At 40.1% G+C, this 25,975-nt stretch overlaps 3 protein-coding genes across 3 annotated transcripts in view; 1 reads left to right on the top strand and 2 right to left on the bottom strand.

The window, feature by feature from the left end:
• Positions 1-25,975, top strand: part of LOC135339652 (serine/threonine-protein phosphatase 6 regulatory ankyrin repeat subunit B-like) — a gene marked incomplete in the record, with an annotated part of 1,209,744 nt that overhangs the window by 92,843 nt on the left and 1,090,926 nt on the right. Inside the window, 3 exon segments of the mRNA XM_064535867.1 lie at positions 1,449-1,547; positions 2,388-2,486; positions 3,630-3,728. Of these exon segments, the coding sequence (XP_064391937.1) occupies positions 1,449-1,547; positions 2,388-2,486; positions 3,630-3,728 (297 nt within the window).
• Positions 17,174-19,347, bottom strand: LOC135339806 (BICD family-like cargo adapter 1). The gene is made up of 6 exons (XM_064536081.1): positions 19,216-19,347; positions 19,057-19,152; positions 18,771-18,926; positions 18,458-18,630; positions 18,032-18,152; positions 17,174-17,489 (listed from the first exon to the last, which is right to left on the bottom strand). Exons 3-6 carry the CDS (start codon positions 18,912-18,914, stop codon positions 17,316-17,318), a joined length of 612 nt encoding a protein of 203 aa, XP_064392151.1. The 5' UTR covers positions 18,915-18,926; positions 19,057-19,152; positions 19,216-19,347; the 3' UTR covers positions 17,174-17,315.
• LOC135340163 (uncharacterized) lies at positions 19,637-24,815 on the bottom strand. The gene is made up of 7 exons (XM_064536487.1): positions 24,633-24,815; positions 24,504-24,588; positions 24,189-24,417; positions 24,023-24,080; positions 23,807-23,961; positions 23,670-23,717; positions 19,637-20,133 (listed from the first exon to the last, which is right to left on the bottom strand). The coding sequence occupies exons 1-7, from the start codon at positions 24,750-24,752 to the stop codon at positions 19,902-19,904; spliced, it is 927 nt and encodes a 308-aa protein (XP_064392557.1). The 5' UTR covers positions 24,753-24,815; the 3' UTR covers positions 19,637-19,901.

The following is a 25,975-nucleotide window of genomic DNA, read 5'->3' as shown; positions in this document are numbered from 1 at the left end:
TTGCTCATCACAAAGCATATATAATTAGTGATAGATATGGTCCTATAATTATGACACTTATAATTATGCCAGCACGCAGAGAAAGCTGTGTAGTAAACCATGCACTGGTTAATCGATGCAGTAAACGACAAATGTGCATCATGTCGCCGTGTCATGAGAAGGCAGCGTAGTGGTTTGAAACTCAATCAATCTCTCATCATTAATCGATACTCGAAGAGACTATAATATAGTTTGCTTAGTATTATACTTTGTAATACTATATATACTTTGTTCTGTTATTTATTTTTTATCTCACTTTTAATAGATTTCACTGTTTAACTAGGTTGAAACTACCTTGTTGCAACCCTGTTAGTAACCAGATTGAAACCACCTTGTTGCAACCTTAATAACCAGGTTAAAACCACCTGGCTACAACCTTGAAACAAGCTTGAAACAATTTCAAATCCATGGTTCTGGCAAGGTTGCTGCAACCTTGCCACAACCTTGTAAGACTTGCTTGTTTGAACCTTACCACAAGGTAGTTATTTCTGTATGGGAATTAATTAATTTACATCACTGACAAGCTCTAAGTCCGTTGTTTTTACTCTTGAATTACTCCATGTCAACTTTTCTCTCTCCCTGCTGTGAAGCCAAAACAGTGAAGGACATTGGTTATTATGTACAGTAGAACCTCACCAATCCGAATAGAGCGGGACCAGACCCTATCCGAATACATGAAATTTCCGGATTACCAGATGTCATTAATTGATTATGAAATCATTAACGAAGACACTTTTGTACATGTATTATGATATTACTGTGGCCAGAAGGGAAGCTGCTAGCTAGAATAGTCTTTATCTCAACTTTCTCTCCAATACAGTTGAGTCTTGTGAGCTCTCTCTTCGTTTTCTTTGCAGTGGCCATTGTCTTGGAGCAGTTTATCGATAAATGTATTGCTGATTCAGCTAAGCAATTTACATTGCGCATGCGCAGTACTCTATTCTACTGACAGCCCCTCCTCTTTTTCAGTTTGCCATTTTGTCTGGATTTGCGAGGTTTTGGATTAAAGGGGTCCGGATTAGCGAGGTTCTACTGTATCTAAATGCTTTATATGCTATGGATAAGCTGTACTGTTCAGAAACGTTTGTCCTTCAAACTGGCTTAGTATACTTTTAGACACACCACGGTCCTTGACCTCCCATGACGACTTCATAGTAAGGGCTATTCCTTCTTGTAGAGTATTTTATTGTCGACCTTTTAGAGCTAAATTCTATTACTTTTTAACATCAGCAGATTGTATGGCAGTCAGGACAGGTAATGAGCATGCTGTATAATCCTTTGTGGTTTTAGCCACACCCTATAACGTGGAGTGTTTCACGTAAACATTTTCGTTTCTAATCCCTCATATTGTTCTATATGTATCTATATCTATGGTATAACATACTACTGCTCATGTACTATATGTACAGTCGGGTCAGTCCCCTCTCATGGTAGCCAGTTACGATGGTCACCTGAAGTGTGTGGAACTTCTAATCAATGCTGGAGCCAATGTTGATATGCAAGCAGAGGTGAGTGTATCTAACTGTACACATCTCAGAGATTAGCTAGTCATAGAGTTTCCTCTGTCATGTCCTGGTTGTCATTCAAAGTGCGCTCTATGTGAGACATTTATTGCCCATCTGTATGTGGTTTTTGAAAAAGACAATAGTAGGGTGTGTTTAATTGCTCATACCGCTGTTAGTATTGTATTCTCATCATAAGCATTAATTCTGTACCATTTGTTTCTGTGTCCTGGACCTGCGCATGTTATTTGCTTTTAAGAATCGTGATCTTTACCCATCATTCACTTTTCTATGTACTTGTAGGTTAATTGCGCAACTGTATATGGTTTTTGAAAGGCAATTACGTACGTGCTAGATAAAATCTGTGCTGGTATTGTCTCTTAAATGGATCAGTAAGAATATTACATGTACCGTATATGCTCGATCAGAGGCCGCTCTTGTATAAAGGCCGCACTCAAATAGTAGCCTCCCTTGCTAGGATTCATTCACTTTTATATGTACATGTAGGTGAATTATTATAATTGGGCAACTGTATATGGTTTTTGAAAGACAATTACGTACGTGCTAGATAAAATCTGTGCTGATATTATCTCTTATGGATCAGCAAGAATATTCGTTGTGTTCTATGTTATTAGCCTAAATGTCCCTCCGGGAGGAAACGTCTGCATAAACTACCTACTACACTAAGAATAGTCCTATTTATTTAAGAGTCTGGAATTTCCGAACACCCACTAATTATTACTTCCGGTATACTTGCAACGGTGCATTAACTAGTACGTGAAGTGTATTTGCTCAAACCGTGCAAGCTCCTTGTATATAATAATGTATATATTCACTCTAATACAGGACAACCTGACAGCTCTCCACGCAGCCAGTAACAATGGACATGATGAGGTGGTGAGGGTCCTCTTAGCAGCCAAGGCTACAGTCAACACTCAAGACAAGGTCAGTTACAGTAATTGATTTCAGAGCCAAAAATTATATGATATAGTGGCGTACCTTTTAGAACCAAACATTCACTCAGACCAATCCAAACTTGCGTTTAAAATAGTCATGGCGGTGCTTATGTGGTTTGTTTTTCGTATAGATATGTAGGTCTACGGTTTGGTTTTTGGCCTCTGTGTTTTACAGCTGCATCTATAATAGAGGATGCACGTAATAGTTAGAGCTGCAAGATTCTGCTGATTAGACTTGGACTGTTGGCATTGATCCTTTTTAACAACAATCATCGTCGAGCATTACCCACTCTTCAGCAAAATTAAAAATATCGATCATTATACCCACTCTTTCTCTGTGATTCTGCCTGCATGCAGCAAAACAAAAATGTTCATCTTGATAAAGCTAGCATTATGTTATGTAGCTTTGACACCTTCACCGAGGCATCAGCACCCGCGGGTGCTTTCATTTGTTTATAGTGATAGTGGCTGAGTTGCTTAGTCGACCTTTTAGAGCTTGATTCTCTTTATAATCAACATTAAAAGTGATCAATTCGCATATTGTATGGCAGTCAAGACAGGTAACGAGCATGCTGACTATAAATGTAGTTTTAGCCACACCCTATAATGCGAAGTGCTTCACATAAACGTTTTCGTTTCTAATCCCTCTTATTGTTCTACATGTATCTATATCTATGGTGTAACATACTACTGCTCATGTACTACATATTCTAGTAATACGGTAAGCAGGTCGATATATGTTGTATCTGTTTTTTACAGCTCCATCTATGGAGTAATTAATAAAGCATGCTCATCAAATGCATGCGCGTACGTAGGTTAGGGTTAGTAGGCCAATAACTATAAGGCAATTGCCTTATAAGCGTTGACAAGAGTTCATTAGGAAGAGTATGCAACTCTAATAGACGTACTGTACACAAAAAGCATTCCTCCAGACCTACGTCACAGATACTAGCTGTTGTAACCGCAACTAGCAGGAAAGGCAATGAATAAAAATCAGTAACTATATTCATTGCCTTTTTCTAACTGGCAGTTGTAAATGAATAACATTAGTGATAATTATCACAATCATATCTTTTGTTTACACTGGCAAACACTTGTTTTATAACATACTGCTCATGTACTACATGTACAGTGGGGTCAGTCCCCTCTCTGGGCAGCCAGTTACAATGGTCACCTGAAGTGTGTGGAACTTCTAATCGATGCTGGAGCCAATGTTGATATGCAAGAAGAGGTGAGTGTATCTAACTGTACACATCTCAGAGATTAGCTACAGTGCAACAACCAAAGAGAGTAGATTTTTTTTTTTGGTACACATTTTTTACATTTTGTGGCATATCTTCTAAAGTAAAAGTGATATGATCTATTTGAGTGCAGGTACTGAAAGTTCAACTATTGGCGCTTCCATTGGACCACCACCTGTTACATCACATGACATCATCAGTATAAAATGGCTGTCTGAAGATGTGTACTTCCGAAAATATGTTAGGAATAGAAGTAGCTTATTTGTTTGAGTTAAGATCTGAAATTTGTTGTGCATGTACCTGAGTATATTGCTCATCTTTTGAGCTTCAACGGAAGTCTGGGCTACTAGTAAGTTCTGAGAAATACTGCATTTTGTTGTTTTTTGGTGGCAAATATGTTAGGAATACAACTTTCGATTTTATATTAGTTAAGGTCTGATTTTGAGCAGCATGTACTACAATAGTGTACTTTTCATCTGTACTAACTTACAGGAGTTAGGCTAGCCTCTTCTTTGCTAGAGCGGCCCATCTTGTCAAAAACAGTGCTTTTTATGACTTTTGGGGCGATTTGGCTACGTAATAAGCTCAATTACCACGCCCCTGTGACACAGAATGACCAACACCAACTGTGTATTTGCAGGTAGACATCACATGACCTTTGGATGTAGCAAATAACAACAGGATGATTTGTGATGTCACAAATCAATGAATATCATTGCATACGTCAGTAAAAGTAGCAAAACGGAGCAAAATCACCATTTTTGACAAGAAGGGCCGCTCTAGCAAAGATGAGACTTGTCTAGCTCCTGTAAGTTAGTACAGATGAATTCTATGCTATTGTAGTACATGCTCCTCAAAAATCAGACCTTAACTAGCATAAAATCGAAAGTTGTATTCCTAACATAACTGCCACCAAAAAACAACAAAATTCAGTATTTCTCAGAACTTACTAGCAGCCCAGACTTCCGTTGAAGCTCAAAAGATGAGCAATATAGTCAGGTACATACACAATAAATTTCAGATCTTAACTCAAACAAATAAGCTATTCCTATTCCTAACATATTTTCGGAGGTACACATCTTCAGACAGCCATTTCATAGTGATGATGTCATATGATGTAACAGGTGGTGGTCCAATGGAAGCGCCAATAATTGAACTTTCAGTACCTGCACTCAAATAGATCATATCACTTTTACTTCAGAAGATATGCCACAAAATGTGAAAAAAAATAATATAAAAAAAAATCTACTCTCTTTGGTTGTTGCACTGTAGTCGTAAAGTTTCCTCTGTCATGTCCTGGTTGTGTGTCGTGAGGCTTATCAACCTAAAACGTGGTCTGTGAGCTGATGTGTGTGTGTGTGTGTTCACCTTCTCATCACTCCTCACTTGACTCTGTACAGGCTGGAGTTACTGCGCTGTACGTAGCTTCTCAGAATGGTCACTTGAGGGTAGTTGAAGTGTTAATTGCAGCTATGGCTCAGGTGGACATGCAAGAGGAGGTGAGGTTTAATTGCTCATAATTAATAGTATGGCTAAAAGTGCAATATGGGATTAATAGCACGAGTAACAAGGGATACTAATTGCATGAGGCGTAGCCAAGTCGTATTAACCTTGCCAGCGTATTCGAAAACAACCCGTTATCAAATACAGTGTGCAATTACTTGACAGGTAATTTCACGCTGTCAATGACGACGTGCAATTACTTGACCGGATGTGATACGGGATTAATTGCTGTATACTCTCCAGTCGCTAATAGCACATCATATAATTATAATACCTAATAAGCTTTTAGCTCTGCTTTTAAGACTCATAATCCTTACCTATCATTCACAGTGCGCTTCTATGTGATTGCATATCTGTATGTGCATGGTTTATGAAAAAGACAATAGCAGGGTTCTGCCTACAGTGATCGTTTAGGTAAGCTGCGACCACCACTAGATATTTTCCGACCACCACTTAGCCTTTCCGACCACTGCTTTACATTCTACAAGTACTGGCTAGTCCAGTTTAGCTGCTAGTACAGTCTTCGCTTGGTAACCCTTCGCTTACCAGTTTTACTGTCTTGATGTGCCTTATATAGAGCTAACTATTAATTGAACTCTACTGCGCATGACCAGAACAATTAATTGAAGCTGCATGGCTTTGTTGAGTTCGAGGAGTACTATACTGCAGCTAGCTAGCTAACTATACTGTAACTCTGCCTTAAAACAGGGAGTTGGACCACCTGCTAAGGGAAAGACAAGCTAGAGAGTGAGCAACTGGGTGCAGTTAATACTTCCAAGTACTGATTATGACCCTGTGATGAAGAAATCTTAGTATAGCACCATACTGTACTGATGCAAGTACAACAATGTACATATATAATTATTTCAGCTGTATACTTACATGGCTTACAACAAATGCTGCATGTTCAAATTTGTGTCCCCCTCCCCGTACGCACCCCCTGCATGGGCGAATTTTCCCCCATCATTTTTAACCACCTCTCAAAATTCCTGGGCAGAACCCTGCAATAGTACGGTGTGGTAAAGATCTGTTATGGCCTTTGTGTGTGTGTGTGTGTGTGTGTGTGTGTGTGTGTGTGTGTGTGTGTGTGTGTGTGTGTGTGTGTGTGTGTGTGTGTGTGTGTGTGTGTGTGTGTGTGTGTGTGTGTGTGTGTGTGTGTGTGTGTGTGTGTGTGTGTGTGTGTGTGTGTGTGTGTGTGTGTGTGTGTGTGGACTGCTACAGCTGCTGAAAGATCAATGAAGTGCAGGTATGAGGTTCTATAGGCTTCTAGTAACTGTATTTTAATATCTGCTTGAGTCTCGAGTTATGCTTAGTTTTGCTTACTTGGAATGCCATTGCAGCCTTTTCAGAAGAGTGCGCAGAATAACTTGTCCACGGAGTGTTGCTACTCTACTTAGTAGTAGCTCTAGCTGCACTAGAACGCTGTAGCTATTGGTAGCTGCAAGGGTGAGAAGAGAGCTGCAAGGCTCTGCTGATGCAGCCATTTATTTTAGACTTGGACTTTTGGCATTGATCGTTTTTAATAAGAATCATGGTCGATCATTACCCACTCTTTGAGTTTCCTTGTGTTTCTAGATTTTGCCTTTGCTGCATCAAAATTAAAAATGTTCATCATGGTCATTATAATGATAGCATTTTTAAGCTATTAGTAGCATTATATGTTATGTAGCTTTGACACCTCCACCGAGGCATCAACACTCACGGTGCTTTCATTATCCAAGCTCGGTCCCTGGTCGAGTTCTTTCTAAAATAACACTAGGTCGGCAACTGGGCCTAGTATCTATAGCCAAGGTGATAGTGAAAATGCGCAACTGAGTTCCCCAGAATCTGGGGAATTCGTTTTACGCTAGTTTGTAACATTTTACCGATCACCGGGACATGGTGAGGAGGAAACTCTATGACTGGACGATTGTTTTAGAAACTGTAGCATGGCGAGTAGTGTATGTATTATCGAGTACACATGTCATGCACATGAGACGAGGACTTCTATGCTATCCTCAGGAAGAAAGCTTGAGAAAACTATATTAAGTAGATACTTTTCAATTCTAGCATCTAAAAGTCTTTCAAGCCATTGACGTTACTTTTTCCATATTTATGCCGTTGCTAGGTTAGCATCCAAGCTAGATGATGTTGATGACCACACCCTTAGGTATATTTTTGTTGTTTAGGGGTGCTCAACTCATGCTTGAGGCGCACCTTGGTTGTACGTAGTTGACCTATACTTATTCACTTGTCTCTGTACAGGATGGGATGACAGCATTGCACATAGCCTGTCAGGAAGGTCACTGTGAAGTGGTGGAGTGCTTAGTGGAGAGAGCCCACTGTGACACCAGTGAGTTTCTATGTACATGTATGTACATAATTATATTACGCCTCGGCCTGCATGCAGCAATGCAAAAATGTTCATCATGATATAATGTTTGTTATTGTCAAGGGCGTATGAAGAGAAGAGGGCATGCAACTCACAATGTATACTGTGTGTGCGTCAGCAGGATATGCTGTGATTAAGATTTAGCCAGCTGCCCACTAGTAAACAGAGTAAAAACAAGAGTATAAAGTGCGTGCACGTGCAATAAATTCTTCACTATTCTGACATAAACTCCCTCCATTTATAATACGATAGATTGTTGTTGCACGCCCTCTTCTTTTCACACGCCCTTGCTATTGCTAATAGCCTGCATGTAGTTTTATGTTATACCTCCACCGAGGCGTCAGTACCTGCTGTGCTTTCATTCTGATAGTGCCGCTTACACTACTTTAACCCTCCCCCTATAGACATAATTATAGCAACTATATAGCTGTGACAACATTGCATGTAACCATAGTGTAGGGCCAAGTGTCGTTTCCTAGTTGCATGCAACAACCGCTATAATTAATCATGTGCTTGTATACTGGCCTCATAATTAGTATATCACACAGTTCAGTTAAGTAGAATGATTGTGAAATAAGCAAGAGTCAGCCTCATAGCATTGTTTGCGTCCATATGAACTGTTTTTACTCTGTGGAATCAATTTTTGTCTTATTCCAGTTGTAAAAAGGAATAATGGCATGACTCCCCTCCACACTGCTTGCTACGGTGGACACAAAGATGTGGTACAGTACATGGTGGAGAGAGCCCACTGTGACACCAGTGAGTGTGATGATCCAGTTAGTAATACCGTATTAGTCACATGACTGGTTTGCATATAGCCCTTACAAACGAAACAAGATACACATTTTTTAGGCTGTAGCTACAGCAACAGTGGAGTGTAATTACCTTAAGGTGACATATTTTCGCGTGTATTAATTTCTGCTATTTCTGCGAATGAGAGTAAAATCGCAAAATTAAGACTCGCAAATAATTGGTCGCCCTCTTGTTTAATGTATCCAGATCGACATTTCATACCGCAAAATGTACAAAACTGTAAAAACGTAAACAAATCTACCTGTGAAAATATGTCACCTTAAGGTATTTATATGTTTGTTATAGTATCACTGACCTTATGTGCAGGTGTAACTGATGCTGGAGGCAGGACTCCACTTGACTATGCAATACAGAGAGGTCATACTGAAACCATCGAATATCTTCAGTCTCTTGGGGCACCATCTGCTGCTCCCAGTCAGAGCACCGACCCTCCAATCGACCAGCAGCCTCAAGGTACATATATACAGTTAGTGGTATATAGAGCAGGCAGTGCCGTAGTGTATGCTACATGAGTGCATGAATAACAATCATAAATGCATGCACTGTGTTTATTGTATATCACTCTTCTGCATGGTTTCTTTATTATGTTACATGTACATTATCCTATTTTCTGCATACATGATCAGTATACTATGATGTACAGTACTGTTTTTACTCTGTGCAGGGTTGTTGAACAAGCTACAATCACCCGCCGCTATTCAACGGTCAGAGCGCATATCTCGAACAGTAAACGTGATTAATACTCTACACAAGCTTATAGGCATCACTCGTAAAAAAACTAAACAATTGTTTTCTCGGAGAAGCAAAGAAAGTGAGTTATGTACATGACTGTTTGCATGTATTATGTACTTTAATGTGTGGTGCTCCACGCGTGCTTGACTGCAAGAACATTTACTAGTTAGAAAAGGTAACGCTGTATGTTCAGTTAGGGTACTGTTATAATATCAACACAGAAAAGGAGTACCTCAAAAACAAGAGTGATCATATCCTGGCCGAGCGCAAAGGACTGCTGCCTCTAGGGAGTAAGGAACTGTACGTGTCATATAATTATGATATGAACCCAACTTATAGGTTATCAAGATGTTATATTGTCTCCTCATCTACCAACTGGAAACATAAGTCAACCGCAAGAATCCAAACACAGTTTCGGTGAGTGTATATACCTTTACTGTATAGCACAACATTTTCGAGGCACTTATATTTTGTGGAATGGCCTCTAAAGCACGTTGAATAAATTATGTGAGTTGACTGCTTACCGGAAGCATTCTCAGGCTACGCTTTTAATCTTTGCACGTTATAGCAGATAATTCTAATGTTCGTGTACGAGTGCTAACCCACGAAAACAGTAAGCCCCTCGAAAATTGTGCACTATAGTAGAACCTCGCTAATGCAAAGAGCCGGATATATGACATTTCAATTACATGAAGTTTCGGATTATCATTAATTGATTATGAATATCATTAAAGAAGATGTATTATGATAATACTGTGGCCAGAAGGGAAGCTGCTAGCTAGAAAAGTCTTTTATATCTCAACTTCTCTCCAATAAATTAGTACCCTAAAAACATCTGAAAAACGCTAAAATTACTACCCGTCTATAATAGTAACCTGAGGTATGTGTATTGCCTTTCAGAATGACTGCTTTTTGCATGTGCACTCTATTTTTCCTTTCCTCCGCTCAGATTTCCCTGGTGTTGAAGCTGTAGCCCACACTCACGTGATTGTCACCAACTCATCCCAAACCTTCGTCTGGGATGGCCATGGGTTCAAACTTCACATACCTCAGGACTCTCTGCCAGCTGGTGTTGACCAATGTCGACTAGACATCATGGCCAGTGTAGCTGGACGTTACCAGTTTCCTGACAATCTCCAGTTGGTCAGCGGTGTATTCTGGTTGCGTCCTCATCCCCCGGATCCATTCCAGAAGCTGCTGACAGTCGAAATACAGCACTGTGCGAAGATGACCGGCTCCACCAAGCTCTCATTTGTAAAAGCACTTTGCTCCCAGGAGAGTCTGCCCTACACATTCAAGCAGCTCGAAAGACGTGGCTTGTTCGCTGATCAGACATCGTACGGTTCACTGGAGCTGTCTCGGTTCAGTGGACTGGCGGTGACTGGAGAGGATGTGGAGAGAGTGTACACTGCCAGCCTCTACTACCTTGGCTCAGAGCTGCATAGCAGGGAAATACATTTTGTTGTCAGCTGGAATGATGCGATTCATAGAACAGTAAGTGGACAATATTATTTCACAACAGCAATTTACTGTTGTCTATGTACACTGTACAGCGTGTAAGTGAGGAGTATTCCTCTAAAGAAGCCATTCTCGGACTGAATCATATCGTTGAGTTTGAAGAGGACAGAATAACACTAGATGTTCCTAATGATGGTGCTGAAGTTAGTGGAGGGTGGAGAATAACGCCGATGTTTCATCCTACGGTATTTAAATGTGTACATGTACTGATAGTACGATAGTACAATATCTCCATAGGTAATGAAGAAGCATGTTGACCAGTTCAAACCTGGACAGTCGATTCCGCACTGCCACTTAAATGCTGAGCTGACAAGCAACGATGAGGTGTCTCCTCCCAAGCTACTCCACCAGGTCAAGTTAGTGGGTGCAAAGGATCCCTTCAAATTTATCACTCTTAACCTGGTCCTCCAACGAACTATTCCAGGTCAGAACACACCATATGATTAATGTGTCACGCTTTCAGTATGCAATACTCAGTATATGCATGGTTTCTGTGTCGAATGGTATAGCAGCATTTCATTGAATAAATTTCATGGTTGACTGCTTACCGGAAGCAGTCCCAGGCCCCACCGTCAATGTTTGCACGTTGTAGTAATAAGTTTTATGTAGCATTGCTAACCTACTAAAACAGCGAAAATTAAGCCCTTTGAAACTACATGTATACGGAGGGTTATTTAAAGTCAGTGAATTAGAGGTGTTAATTGTATTCGCGAGTTCAAGTTTTGGCGATTTTACTGTCATTTGTACAACCTCAAAAAATGTGTCACCTACCTGTATAGACTGCACCATTTTTACGTACTGTATAGCGTGAAATTTTCGAGGGGCTGATTTCGTAGGTTAGCAATCCATTTTTACGTACCGTATAGCGCAAAATTTTCGAGGGGCAGGTTAGCAATCCTACACGAAAATTAAGTCCTTTAGTTAGAATTATCTGCTATAATGTGCAAAGATTAAAGGCGTGGGTTCCGGTAGGCAGTCATTCCATGCACATTGCACAACGAAATGCTTTTAGAGGCCATTCCAAAATATAAGTGCCTCGAAAATTTCGCGCTATACGGTAATACATGTATAAATAATAGTTATAGACTGAGTCCAAGGTCTCTATGGGGTTTTGAGACCTGAAGGCCCGAGGCTGTAGCATCTCGAGCGTAGCGAGGGTGCTACTAAGGGCCTGAGGGTCTCAAAACTCCATAGTGACCGTTGACGAGGCCTATAACTGGTTTAGAATAGTGCTAAGCAAGCTAGGCTATATTAGCACAAAGAAGACTCTGAAACCAAGAGTTTCTACAAGCCTCAAGCAACGTTAAAGCTTTGCTCTGGCTAGTCTACATAAAAAAACTCACATTGATGAAGGCAGTTTCTGTTTCTTGAGAATCACGCATTGCAAATAAAAAGTTGCTATTGTCATAGTAGTTATAGCTCTGCACTAGAGCACTAGCTATTGTAGCTGCAAGAGAGAGATAAAAGCTGCAAAGCGGCACTGCAGAACGCAAAACTTTAAAAAAATTAATTTTTAATGATGCACTGTATCATCGTTACTATGACTTCAATATAAACTGTGTGATGTTGCCATGTTCCATACAAGTTAATCTTGACATCATCTTGCCTGTAGGTATAATCAGTATAATAAGACCTACTTAGAAGACCTCAGGTCCATAAGTGAAATAATGGACCTCTCAGTGACCTATCAGATTGCAGTATTACTACAAGCATTTTCTAACAATAATTGTGTAAGGTATACCAGGAGTGCATGCATGAAGAGGAGTAAGCAACTACAGTACAGCCCATAAAAAAGAGTAATTTTCGTTGGTGCAAATTTTTGTATGAGACCATTAAATTTTAAATATTAGTACAGCTTAGGATAGTGACTTTGAATTTATTGTGGTAGAATAATTTCGTTTCATATGATGCTCTTCAATACGAACTAAATTTCCACCGTACAAAAATAACCCGCTATATACGGTATGTGTGTAAAACGCCCACACTCTCAAGTGGCTCTACAACCACACTCAAAACACTGTGGTTATAACTGCATGTAGCTACATGTATTGTGCAAACATAATTATCGTATATGCTTGATCAGGAGCCGCGGCTACTAAATGTTTCATTTTGCTGGAAGAGGAGGCTACAATTCAAGAGGGGCCACTGTTCAAGAGCGGCGTTTATTAGCTCCAGATAATTTAGTTTGTCATCAAATGTTGTTTTCACCTGCATGAACTTGAATTCTGCCATGAGAAAGTCTTTTGAAGCACTAACAAGCTGCTACTAATAGCTACGTACATGTAGCTAGCTGCTAGTAAAAATTTTTTTGGCTGCGTGTAGAAATGCTAGAGTCAAAGTTCACTGAGGCTACTATTTGAGAGCGGCTACTAAATGTTTCATTTTGCTAGCAAGGGAGGCTACTATTTGAGTGCGGCCTTTATACAAGAGCGGCCTCTGATCGAGCATATACGGTATGCGTAGAATTTCTGATTGTAGCCTGTCCGCTTTAGCCGTTATGTCGGCCACACAGGTTCAAGTGTTTGTGGCGTAGAGAGACAATTAACAACGTATTATGTGAGTGCGGCCTTTATACAAGAGCGGCCTCTGATCGAGCATATACGGTATGCGTAGAATTTCTGATTGTAGCCTGTCCGCTTTAGCCATACATGGTCATGTCGGCCACACAGGTTCAAGTGTTTGTGACGTAGAGAGACAACAACGTGTATATAGTAGTTGTCTCCTCACCTTCTTGTACTCCTAAAGTAAAATCAGGAGGGAGGGGGATATCCCCCCTATTTCCAATTCCCCCCCCCTAAAATTTGTATTCAGGTATACTACCGTATAATCTGGTTAGTAAGCGCATGCGCCTATAGGGAAAAGAGCAGGCCTCTGTATGCGCCTATTATCCAGATGCGCTTGTATAGAGTTCAATCGTTTGTCTGCAAGAAGTTTATAGTCATATCTGACAGCAGTAACACAACTACGGTAGTGAAAGAGACTTAACGTCTATAAAGAAGCGTGGAGACCAGTTGTTGGGCAGAGAACTGTGCTGCGCCTTCTATCAAGGCTTTTGGTCTGCTTACCAGAGTGCGCTTATGAGTTGATGTGCTCTTATTAACCAAGTGCGCTTATTAATCAGATTATACGGTAGTTGGTGTCCATAGCTGGCAATTTTACATGGTATTGAAATAACAGTTAACCTTTTTTTAGCAACATTTTCTAGTTGCTTTCCTTAATTATATATATTTCCCCCTCTGCTTCAAAATCCTGTATATGACACCCTATACGAACTTGTCCCTCCTGCTATATAGTAGAGCAGTCCTATACCTCACTCACTTGTTCTTTGTCATCTCCTCAACTCATCTTGACATTGGTGGTTTTGTTGTTAATGCTCATAACAAATTATAGCGGGATAGGCATGAATGTATTATCTGACCTTTCTTTAGGATCACCTGCTCAACCAGTGAGTACAGCTCTTCAACAGCTGGTAGACAAATGTCCACTCACTACTTCACAAATCAACCGTGAAATCCAACAAAAAGACATACCAGTTTTGGCTGCCTGTTTTGACAATACTGAGCTCTATGTCGATATGATGGAATTAACTCTGAGCGAGCAAAATGATGTATCCAAAGAGACTAATACTCACGTAGCCATGATTAAATGCTTGAAAATCTGGAAAACAAATAAGCGTTCACAAGCGACATTCGGTGCCCTTCTGGATATGTTAGTAAAACTGAAGAAAGGGGAGGTTGCTGACCAAGTCTGTCAGTACTTGCAGGTGAGTGTTTTTCTCTTAATTTACGTATAATAATATATAATTATATAGTTAGTATTTGTATTTCTATCACCAAACGATTGTCCACTATATTTAGAGCTGTTCTATAAACCACCACATATATACCCGCCACTTGCTTGTCATGGTATTTCATCAGCATTTCTTAGCCAATCATACATTTATGTATACCAAAATTAATGAATAATATGCGATTTAACAAATAATTTATTTATTGTGTTTTTTTAGGGGCACTGTACACTAACACTAACCGATATACTTTACGGACAAACTGTAAAATGTTATGTCTTACACCCACCATGCAGTCATTGTGTACTGATCTATATAGCTAACTCATTCTTTATTGCCTCCATTTACAGGCGCTGTGAGAAGGTGCACGTAATACAGCACTCCGAACTATAGAGATATCAGAACAGAACCCTCAGATCAGCTTTATCCCCAAAATGTAGTTATTATTGTGCACGTTGTGTTTTGTATAATTATATTGTGTGTGTTGAACTTTTGTTGTTTCTGATTATTATGCCTCGAGGAGTAGCCGCACGAGGGATATATACGGTAAAGCTGACTGTGTGTGTGTCTGTCTGTCTGTCTGTCTGTGTGTGTGTGTATTCCAGCTATAACTGCTCAACGGTTACAATGCGACGAAAACTAACAGCTTCTATAGGCTTCTAGCCACGTTCTCTTGGATTTTGATTCGTGGATTAGCAAACTAAAGCTTCTTTCTCGAGTTATGGCTAGTTTGACTCACATTGAAGGCTGTTGCAGTCTCTTCAGAATCTTTCATAGCATCATCTGTCCTCACAAACTTTCTATTCAACATATGAGTTAGCCTTGCACTAAAGCGCTAGCTTTTTGTTAGCTACAATACTCAGAAAATATCTGTTAAAACAGCTAGCTAGCAGTAGCCATTTGTGAAATTGATCTCTTTGGACACACCCTTTAATTATTCCTGTGGATGTAATGCGCATGCGCGCTCATTCCCCATGTGTGAGAAAATAATATCCAAGATCCAGATCCAGATCCTCCTGGCAGAATCATCTTTGTCTTGAGGGCCTGGTAAGCCACAAAACACTACCATATAACAATATAGATAACAATATGCATGTACACAGGTCTTTTCTTCTTAGATATTATATACACTGAACTACAGATCCTGGAAGAATCAATTTTCTTCTTTCTTGATGTCCTGGTAAGCCACATAATACAATAAATAACAACTTACAATAGATGCATGTAAATAAGTCTTTTCTTCTCAGTGACTTTATATAGATAAGCTAATTTTAATATAAAATTCCTTATAGATAACACTCTAATACTTTTGAGCGAAAGCAAAAACATGGCGAGAGGCATTAGCACAGCGCCAGCTTGAACACTAGTTATGAGCTAGCACTCCATTATGACCTAATAATTAATGGTAATTGATGGTATAGCAATAAACTGTTGCTACAACAGTACCAGCCGATAACATAAGAACTGGGATACAATGTGTAGAGGTTAGTCCTTTAAACTACATTCATATACAACAATGATTTGTGCTGGCAATGCAAGTCTCTGCTGTATTGGCACATATTTAAGCAATGAATGTCTGGACCACTTGTGAATATTAGGATAAGGAAGAAAAAGATCTGTAGGGTATTCTGCTGCTGGCAATTATTTACGGAATTAATAATGGTGCTATCCGGTATCTACCAGTTCCCTTTATCCGATCACTGACACCATGACAATGCAATATTATGTGATCACACACTCCTTACTATAGTACTGCTAACTGTTATACTGCATTCATACTAATATTATAGTTCTCATGTGCATGCTTAATCTATAGCTGTTAACATGTTCGCTAGCTTGCTTTCATTGCGGCTAATTTATCCCTAGCTTATTGTAATGTCAGTCCTCCTCCATAATTATATAGGTATAACTATATATAGCCATCCTCTAGTAACTCGAGAAAGAAGCTTTAGTTTGCTAATCGACGAATCAAAATCCATGAGAACGTGAGAAGCCTATAGAAGCTGTTGTTTTTGCCGCATTGCAACCGTTGAGCACATGCAGTTACAGCTGGAATACACACACAGTCAGCTTTACCGTATCCCTCGTGCGGCTACGCCTCGAGGCATAATTATAGCTACCAAATAACTCAATATCTTGTGTAAATGCCGTTATGCTCTCTCTCAAATTGCCACAGTTATTGGGGGATCTTTTGTAATTCCGGACTCAAATATTGCTATTTTCTCCCCAATGAGTGCATGACAGCTGCATAATTATGTTTGTTAGCACCATGCATGTAGTACATGTATACCAAATGTACCACAATCGTACATTACCGTATAGCGCGAACTTTTCGGGGGCTTAAATTTTCGCTGATTTCGTGGGTTAGCAATCCTACACGAAATTAAGTCCACTAACATCGTTTGATAACATGCAAATATTAAAAGCGTAGCAGTCATTCCACAAACATTGTGCAACGAAATGCTTTTAGAGGCCATTCCACGAAATGTACGTGTGTACTTTTAAAATTTCGCGCTATAGGGTATGTAGTTGATTGAACACAGTGACATACACACTCATAACTATAGCTATAGGTTGCATTGCAATTGACTATTCTGAGATCGAATCACTCACCACACACGCGTACATGTACAATCAACATGTATAGTCATGTACACCCATGCATTGTTTGCTTGAAAATTGATTATTTGAGACGTATATAGCTCAATGGTTTGGCAAATTATTTTTGAGGGGCCTTGTTCTTATTGACCCTATATAATTATAAGATTATACAGCAGGACTTTGCACTTGTGTTAGCAGAAGGATGAGTATAAAACAGAGTCAAAAAACACGAAATGTAGCAAAAGCTAAGTTTCAAAAGAGCCATGAATGTTTTATGAATTCATGTTTGAATATCTTTTCTGCATCATCTTTATTCGAAGTGAACATCTTTCTCTTTGGAGATTTGCTCAGTTTCTCCTTCCTAGCTGGGGAGTCTTGCTCCAGTCTCTGGTAGAGGTTCTGATGTACTATTTCAGCCATGTCACTCTGCCGGTGTTATATAGGCGTATAAGCAAACCTTGTACCCAGCAAAGTAACTATATAAATACAGCACCGTATAGCGGGTAATTTTCGTAGGGTAAAAATTTGAACAGCAGTGATTTTCGTGAATAAAAAATGTCTTGTTTAAATTTGCTTCATTGTACGTGCACTGCATTGCATGTGTTCTGGTAAACGATGCCTTGAGGTCAGCCTGCCCACGAGTATTTTACCCCACAAATTATACCCGCTATAATTATACGGTATAGCATATACAAACATAAAAGTTTAGGACATGAAATGCGAGCACATTTCCAATTAAGTCTCAATCATGCATTAGCTAATTACAGTGGTCCAGGAGTTTAATTAAAAAAAGGACATACCCTCCACAGTGACATAATAATTATATACAAGACTTCCTACATGCTTATATAGTCATGCGACCTACACGCATGCATGTATTATAGAAGGCCACGAAATACAACTAATTTTCCAAGACTCATGCATATTCGTTGGTTTCTTAGGATAGCCAATAATTATGATAACTGTACCTGCCAAGCTTCATTTTGTTCCTGCAGTTTAATTTTCTGCTCGACCGCTGACAACAGCTGCTTGTTGACGAGGCTCAATTCCTGTTGATAGTTGGTCACCATCTCCTGCATGTTCTTACACCTGTAAAAAGTTATTTTATGTCAATCGTTGCCACGTACCCTCAAGAGGCTTCGGCTGCCTGCATTGTATCAGGAGTAGATTCCTGATATTGTATAATTATATGATAGCTTTCTGCTGAAAAGTCTAAGGGTACAATGTCAACGTAAAGTGTATATACATACACACTATAGCATAGCAACCGATTAAGTAGGGCTATATAATATATATTTATACACACTATAATTGTACTTGTATTATGGGTGCTCGCCAAACAAAATTGCCAACAGGACAAAGAGCAATGTTTACACAACATGAGCCCCACCCACCTTGGACAGGGGGAGTCCCTGTCATCGTCTGAACTGGTAGACCAGGCGGCCATGAGTTCCTGGTGATCCACTCTGCGAAGAGTGCTCAGACCCGATTGCAACGATCGCATTGACGCACGACGCAATGTGCTAGTCGGTGAACAGTAGAAGTCCAGTTCTGGTTCAAAGTTCACCTGCATATAATTATAGGGCAACAATCTTTCAATGAGATTCACAAAAATTAGGCTTTTATTACAATGGAATCCATTGCAAATGGTGATAGTATCAATTAAGATTTACACGCCAACACGTGCACAATTGGCCATGCACTCACCACTAGATCAGCAGACATGTCCTCCGTAGGTTGTGGTGAAGTTTGTTTCGATTGCCGTGGTGAAGTAGCCTCAGGTATCATGTCCAGACTGTTCATGGAGTGAGATAACTCGTCATGCAGGGACATGGTGGATGTTGGTGACATTGAGGTCGTTCTCTGCAAATTTGTAGCAAACTTCTCTTATAATTAAGCACATGCATGCATGCACATGAATATTTGTCTCCATGCTATAAGTTGATTGCTTAAACAATAATTAGAGCATGGGCTTGTGAGAAGTGGTGCTAACCTGTCGATCGGCCTCCAGCTGCTTCACAGTCCATGATCAGTTCCATACCCTTTTTATACATTTGTTCTGTTACTCTACGCTTCTTTGGGTGTAGACCTATTAAATATTTGAAGGTTATATTAATGTAATTATGTGTGTTTCATAGGCTGTTGTCCTTACTTGGTGAGAAGACAGTAAGGTCTATGTCAAAGTGCCCGGGTAATGCCGTACCATGAGTCATGATCCTCCAACAACAACATCTGATATGTCGATGTCTATTTCTTCCTCCTCAGATGCCTGCATGTGTATGTGTACATGTGTGTTGATAGCATACCAACGATAACAGTTTCTGTTTGCTGACTTACGTTTATCTGTATAGTTTTAACTTTGTTGCTGAGCCTTTTTGAATAGACTCTTCACTCTGACTGGCGGTATATATTGCCATAGTTCTAAAATGACTCTTCAGTATAAATTATTAGCATTTAGTTCAGGCTTTGCACGTACATTTACTCTATTCAATCCACTGCATGCTTGTGAGGTTCACTCCATAAAAGGATTGTGGTAAAATTCTCTGATCATATAGAATATACCATTACAATAATACCATTAATGTGTACTCATGAATTTCATTTTCTCTGAACTCTGACTTTTCACTGTAAATGAGTTGTTGTTTTTTTGCATGGGAATATAGACTGCTTGGATAAACTGAGTATAATATAAACAACTCATACAACAGTTCCCCAGCTAGCCAGTTAAAAGTACATTATTATACCTGATCTCACAGTCATGCAAGTAGATCTAGTGGTTTTTAGAAATTCTCAACGATAATTTTTATAGCTAAAGAGTTGATAATGAGTTATAATACTTTATATGTCCACAGTAAGGTCAATGGTCTCAATCTTCCTCTTTATCTCAGACCAGTTCCCCTCCTCCTCATCATGTGACCTATCACCAGTACGTGTAGTGTAGAACCCGGTGTCAAACAGGTTGTTGGCTGGGTTGGCTGGGTCCAGGAGGCAAGGGGTTTTTGGGGTGTCATGTAGAATCGTGTTATCAGTTCCTCCAGCTCCCACAATGTAGTAGTCATCCCAGTGAATACTGTATTTCAATGATGTGTTTGTGTAACAGATACTCATATACGGTAGTATGATTATAATTATACTCTACAATGTATATGTATTTATATCCTGTTGCTACGTTGTTGCCAAGTGCAATATGCAGCATAATGCACTGCTGAAAGTCATAATGCACTAAACCGCAAAGTCATAATGCACTAACCACAAAGCGCCCCTCTGACATTAGACAAATGATAAATATATCATGAGAAATAACAAGTATCAAAGTGTAAGTCCATCCATGTAGGAATGTTCTGCACTCAGCCTGCTGGAGTTTCTTCTTTGCAACCATGCAGGTTTTAAAATTGTCCAAGGTTCATTTTGTGGAAGATTCTGTGTTCCTAGACCTTCCTCTACCTCGTGATGCATGTCAATTCTGTTTCATCATAGCATTAGAAGCGGCTCTTTTTGCTAGGGGCTTGAGCTGTTTTGCAGCAGTGTAGAGGCGAGCTTTTTTGGCTTGGTTGTGAGGCCAAGGGTCTAGACCACCATGGAGGGGCTGTTTGAGCAGCAGCTACACTGAGTAGAGGGGTGGGGCTGTTTCTTCGCAGCAGTACTGCTCTGAGTACTGCCAGTAGTAAGTGGGGTGCATGGGGCTGTTTCTTTGCAGCAGTAGTGGGGTGGGGCTGTTTTGCAGTGGTTTCAGCGTTGGAACTCCAACAATTTTGAGTCAAGCCATTTGTCAGTCATGCCAATCTTATACGCTGCATATACTGGCGTCTATAGAAGAGAGAAGAGATGGAGCGGAGTTGTCTTTGTCATCTTTTTGTGCAGTTTATATTGTGTTACTAAGACAGTGTAGGAGCTACTCTTGGATTAGTTAAGATAATTTCACTTCACTTTTTACTGATACAAAGTACCATGTGCTATAGATCATATCACATGCATGAGCAATACATAATGAACAGAATAGACATGACCATTACTGGCCATAGTCCTTAACAGAGAGTGTTATGTTACTATGCCCTCGGGATATAAACTAGTTATAACACGTGCACTCAGGATGCATGGCATATATTGCACTCAGCCCTCGTGCTTCAGTGCAATACTGTTGTTTTCATTTCCCTTCAAATATGCGTATGCGTATGCGTGTATGCGTATGCGTATATGCCACGTGTGAAACCATTTTTTTCTTTTTTTGAATGAGACAACTTATTAAACTAAGATGGATCACTGGGACATCCATTGTCGAACAAATGGCCCCCAAGGCAGCATTGAAGTAGGCGCATTTCACATGCGTGAAGACTGTGAGTCTAGTACATCTGGTGTGGTACGTGCTAGTGGGACTGACATCACGGTGATAAGCCCTAGCTCAAGCCCTAGCTCAAGCCCAGGGATTGCACAAACTGTGAGTTCATACAAGTATACTTAACACACCTCTGCTGCTATAGATTTACTACACATTCATACTAAAACACTGTCTCATGCACAGAATTAATTATGTGACACAAGGCATTAATAAATTTAGCAGCCCAGTGTCCCTTGTATTAGGATGTTATGGTATTGTTTATTACAGAGTGACCATGGAAGTGCACCGAAACAGTCCCCTCAAGTTCAAGTGGAGTATTCATTGAAGATCATTAACCGTCTTATTCCAGCTAGGTGGTGCGCCGTGGAACGGTTCTCAGCAAGTGTCTTTTCATAGCAAACTTTGGAATCTGAGAAGCTCATTAAAAGTATACTGATGGTGTACAGTTTGGCTACATAATGCCTGGTCATGGTTTCAAAGGAAAGCAGCAACTATAGTTGATAGTGATGCTGATGTGGCAACAATGTACGACTCTTACAAAAAGAAAACCCCTATAATCATTTGGGCAAAGATAGAAGCACATGCTCGAAAGCACCTCTCTATTTCTAATGTCAATTCTGGTGTACCCCCGAAGAAGAAAAAGCCTGAAGAGGACAAAACAAACCTACCCGTCATTCAAGCTACCAAGGCCATTTGTCGAAAATGGCTGAAGTTGACTCTATATATATTGTTGATGAGCTAGAGGAAAAACACACTTCTACATGGAGAGTTTAGTCCTGAGCAACTTCGAGCCTGGGCTCATATGATTCAGCTAAACAAGCACGTATCATATGACGAGCCTCCAGACAAGCCATTCTTTCGCCAATCAAAGTTGAGGAAACGGTCTACATCTGAGCCTCAAGGAATATTACCTGCCAAACGAATCACACTGAGGTCTGAATGCATTGATCAGCTTGAGAAATGGCACAAGCTGATGGAGCTAGGTGCTATTACACAAGATCAATATATGTAGAGCATAAAGATACAATCATGAGTGACATCAATAAGTTTTGAGTGTATATTAAAGCAAGAACATTGTATAAAGTAATCATGCTTATGCATATCCATTATCACTTATCCAACCTATATACATTATTCTTTTGTGATGTTGTAAAACGCTGATTGAATAATACTTTGAGGGTCATCTGTTGTCTGATATAGTTCGTCATGAAGTACTTTACTGAACTAAAGGTTTCCTCTATTGGATTAAGGTCCGGGCTGTATGGAGGCAGAAACATAACTATATAGTATTCCAGCATCCTCAAGTAGCTTCCGGCACATGGTGAATGGAACAATTGTCCAGAACTATCACTGACTTGCTGTTTGAACCATCAAATGGGTTCATGTTGGGTATCAGAGTTCCTCTAAGAAAATCGAAAAATGTGTCTCCATTAAAAGTTCCCGTAGTGATCCAAGTAGCCCTTCAGAGCAAATAGCAGCAAGTGCAGAGATTCTAATTCCACGTACTAGGAAGCGATGACATACTGGGGGTAAGCCTTTCAGTGAGTACCCAAATTTCCTCAATGATTGGCGCTTTTTATCGCTTCCAGTTTTGTTAATCCATACAAATTGTTCTTTCCTAAAAAGCAATGCATGTGCTAAGAAGTCAGCTCTATATACTGAATGCTTCTTTGCTTGGCAATATTCTTTTTTGTGAATCCTTATACCTCTTCATAACACGGCACACTGTAGCATCACTCCAGTTGCCTCTTTAATTATGCTGCATATCTCTCTCAGATAAGTACAAAGATTTTCAGATATTATGCCAATGATCAGTAGCTCATGATAATCATCTATAAGTTCCTGGTTTGTGGCTGAAGAGGTTGATTTTGCAACCACGTCTCCTGACATTTTAAATCGAGAAAAAATTCTGTGAGCAGTACTTGAAGCAATTTGCAAGCGAGCTCCTATCTCTTTGTAAGAGAGGTTCATTCCAATGTGTTGCCATACAACTCTCCAGCCAATGTCAGCTGAATATGCAGCTTTCCTCCCAGGTTCAGCAGACATCTTCGATTTTTTAAATTCCAGCAGCATATGGTACAATGTAGCCTCGAACCCAGGCGAATTTTAATCGGCCTGGTCTCGAGGCTAGGTACAACAACGGCGCGTGGGCAGGGGTAGATACGCCGTACAATACCGACTACAGATATTCGAAGGGAAGTAAAATCAACAAGAATATTCCATACGTCCCTCGTGCCTGTGTTATAACTATGACATATAGACTGACTTACTCTTGTTGATCTTCTCTAAGGACAAGATCTTTAAGCTCATGTGAGATCCTATATATATATATATAATTATGGTATGCATGAATTGATCAGGGTATAATTATATCATGATAACTGTACGTACTTTTCAGCCATATCACGAAAGGTTTAGATTTCCAAATTTGTTCTTTGCAAGCTGATAAGCTTTCAAAACGAGCAAAGAAAGAAAGTAAGACTTTGGCTTCTTCTGTACTGGGTAAACGTTCGGCCATTGTTTGTTTCTCCATGCCTTAGCACACTGAATAAGCACTTTAACCTGTGGTATATACATGCACAATGTATATTATTTGATAAACTGCAATGTATGTATCTTTTACCTCATTGTCTTGCTTCTGCATAAACTGCACCTGCCATTTTGAGGCTCCTATTGAGAACCTGCAGGTTTTTGTATATGCATACTTGATATAATTCTTTCTATACACATAGGCTATGAGTATCATATATATAGTGCACATGCAGTTTTGTTCTTGAATTCTAACTCACCGAAAGCGCTTTTCAACCGGGATCTTGTCCAAGAACAGGCTCAGCTGGGAGACGCTGTCCCACCAAGGGGTCACCAGCATGTCCACGTCAATGAGGTCCTTGTACCAAAACCTGACAGAGTGAGGTGTCCTATTCTTAAATTGCACATCGCTGCTTCTTTTCAAGAATTTCTCAAGCTTCTCTAGCCAGTGGTCATAGCCTTGCTCAAGAACTTTGTGTGGATCTAGGTCTGTCAAAATTTGAGGAGTTAGCCACTTACAAAATACTGATATAGTCTACAATGTTCTATCTAGTTTTGTGTTTGCAGGTGCTCACCTCTTGAGTAGATGACCATGTCCAGATCAAAGTCTCCAGGAACTGCAGTGCCGTGTCCCAGAGAGCCAGTAATTGGCTGTTGGTCCTGTCCATGTATAAAAGCAGATAAGTGAATTTTGCACAGTATACCTGTTGCTCTATATAGTAGACTACTTTTAGGAGGGTAGCCAACTCATCTGTTGCTTCTCTAGCAGCCTTGTGAGTGAGTAGCTCATTGCTGTGGGGAGGGTGGCAATTCCTGAAGTCCATTTGTTATGTTCTTATTTTGTTTGTTGTATGTCTATCTTGAATTCGATGTGTGCATGTGTGTTGTCTTTATTATGTTTTCTTTTTTAGTATAGACTAAGTACTGTTTGTGGGAGCATTACCGTATAGCGGGTAATTTTCGTGGGGTAAAATATTCGTTATTTTCGTGGGCAGGCTGACCTCCACGAAATTTATCGTAGGCGTGGCTTATCTGAACGTAGGAATGCCGTGCAGCCACGAGACTAAACGAAAATTTTTACTCACGAAAACTACCATTTCTCGAGTTGAACGAATTTTTACCCCACGAAACTTACCCGCTATACGGTATATAGTCAGCAAAGGGACTGTCCCAGGGAAATTCCATATATAGGCTCATTATTACCAAGCTCCCAACTAGATGGGCGTGGCCCACCTTCAAAAGGGAGACGGGTTGCAGCCCTATATCAAGCATTCGTTCTGCTGCAGAAAAACATGCAGCACCAATCAGATTGCAGACTGCTCACATTACATAAGCAGTCTGCATTCAGGAATGCATACGCACCAATCAGATCGTATAACGCTTACGTAATGCATTTGTTGGCTTCCCAGCTCCTCCCCTTCTCTACTTTTTTGGAGGCGGGCCACGCCCATCTAGCTCCCAACAGTTGCACCCACGTCTTGCACCATCATCATACTTATAGCATCAGTTCTTATACTGTTAGAGCTGATTCCCATGAACAGTCCCTTAAGAATATTGTAATCGAATAAAAGAAATGAGTCTATATTTTTTCCGTTGCCAATTTCTACAATGTCATGCACTGCTAATGAGTATTGCAACTGGATTGCCTCAATCAAACTTATGCATGGGTATTGGTGCATGTATTATAGTCAAATGTCAAATAACACACGTTTAAGCAGCAGCGAAACAAGTTACTATTATTATAATACTACTATATAGCTATTATAATTATAGTCTTCTCTGTGTAAAGTTAGTCAGCTCTCTTGAACTGTCTTAACGTGTGATCTCCTCGAATCGATCCACACTCTTCTCAAGGTCAAAGTATTCCACTTTATCCACAAACTGACTCCATGCAGTCCTGCTCGTTTTCACTTGGCCTTTTGTTGCGCGGGTACGTACCAATGCCAGACAGGTAGACATTGTTGGCTGGATTCGCCGGGTCGACCAAGCATGGAGTGGACAAGGGAAAGAGGGTGGGGTAGTCTCTAGCTTTGTAGTAGTCTTCCCA

Source organism: Halichondria panicea, chromosome 8 (assembly GCF_963675165.1).
Source record: "Halichondria panicea chromosome 8, odHalPani1.1, whole genome shotgun sequence".
Taxonomy (NCBI): domain Eukaryota; kingdom Metazoa; phylum Porifera; class Demospongiae; order Suberitida; family Halichondriidae; genus Halichondria; species Halichondria panicea.
This window is presented reverse-complemented; position numbering and strand designations above follow the sequence as displayed.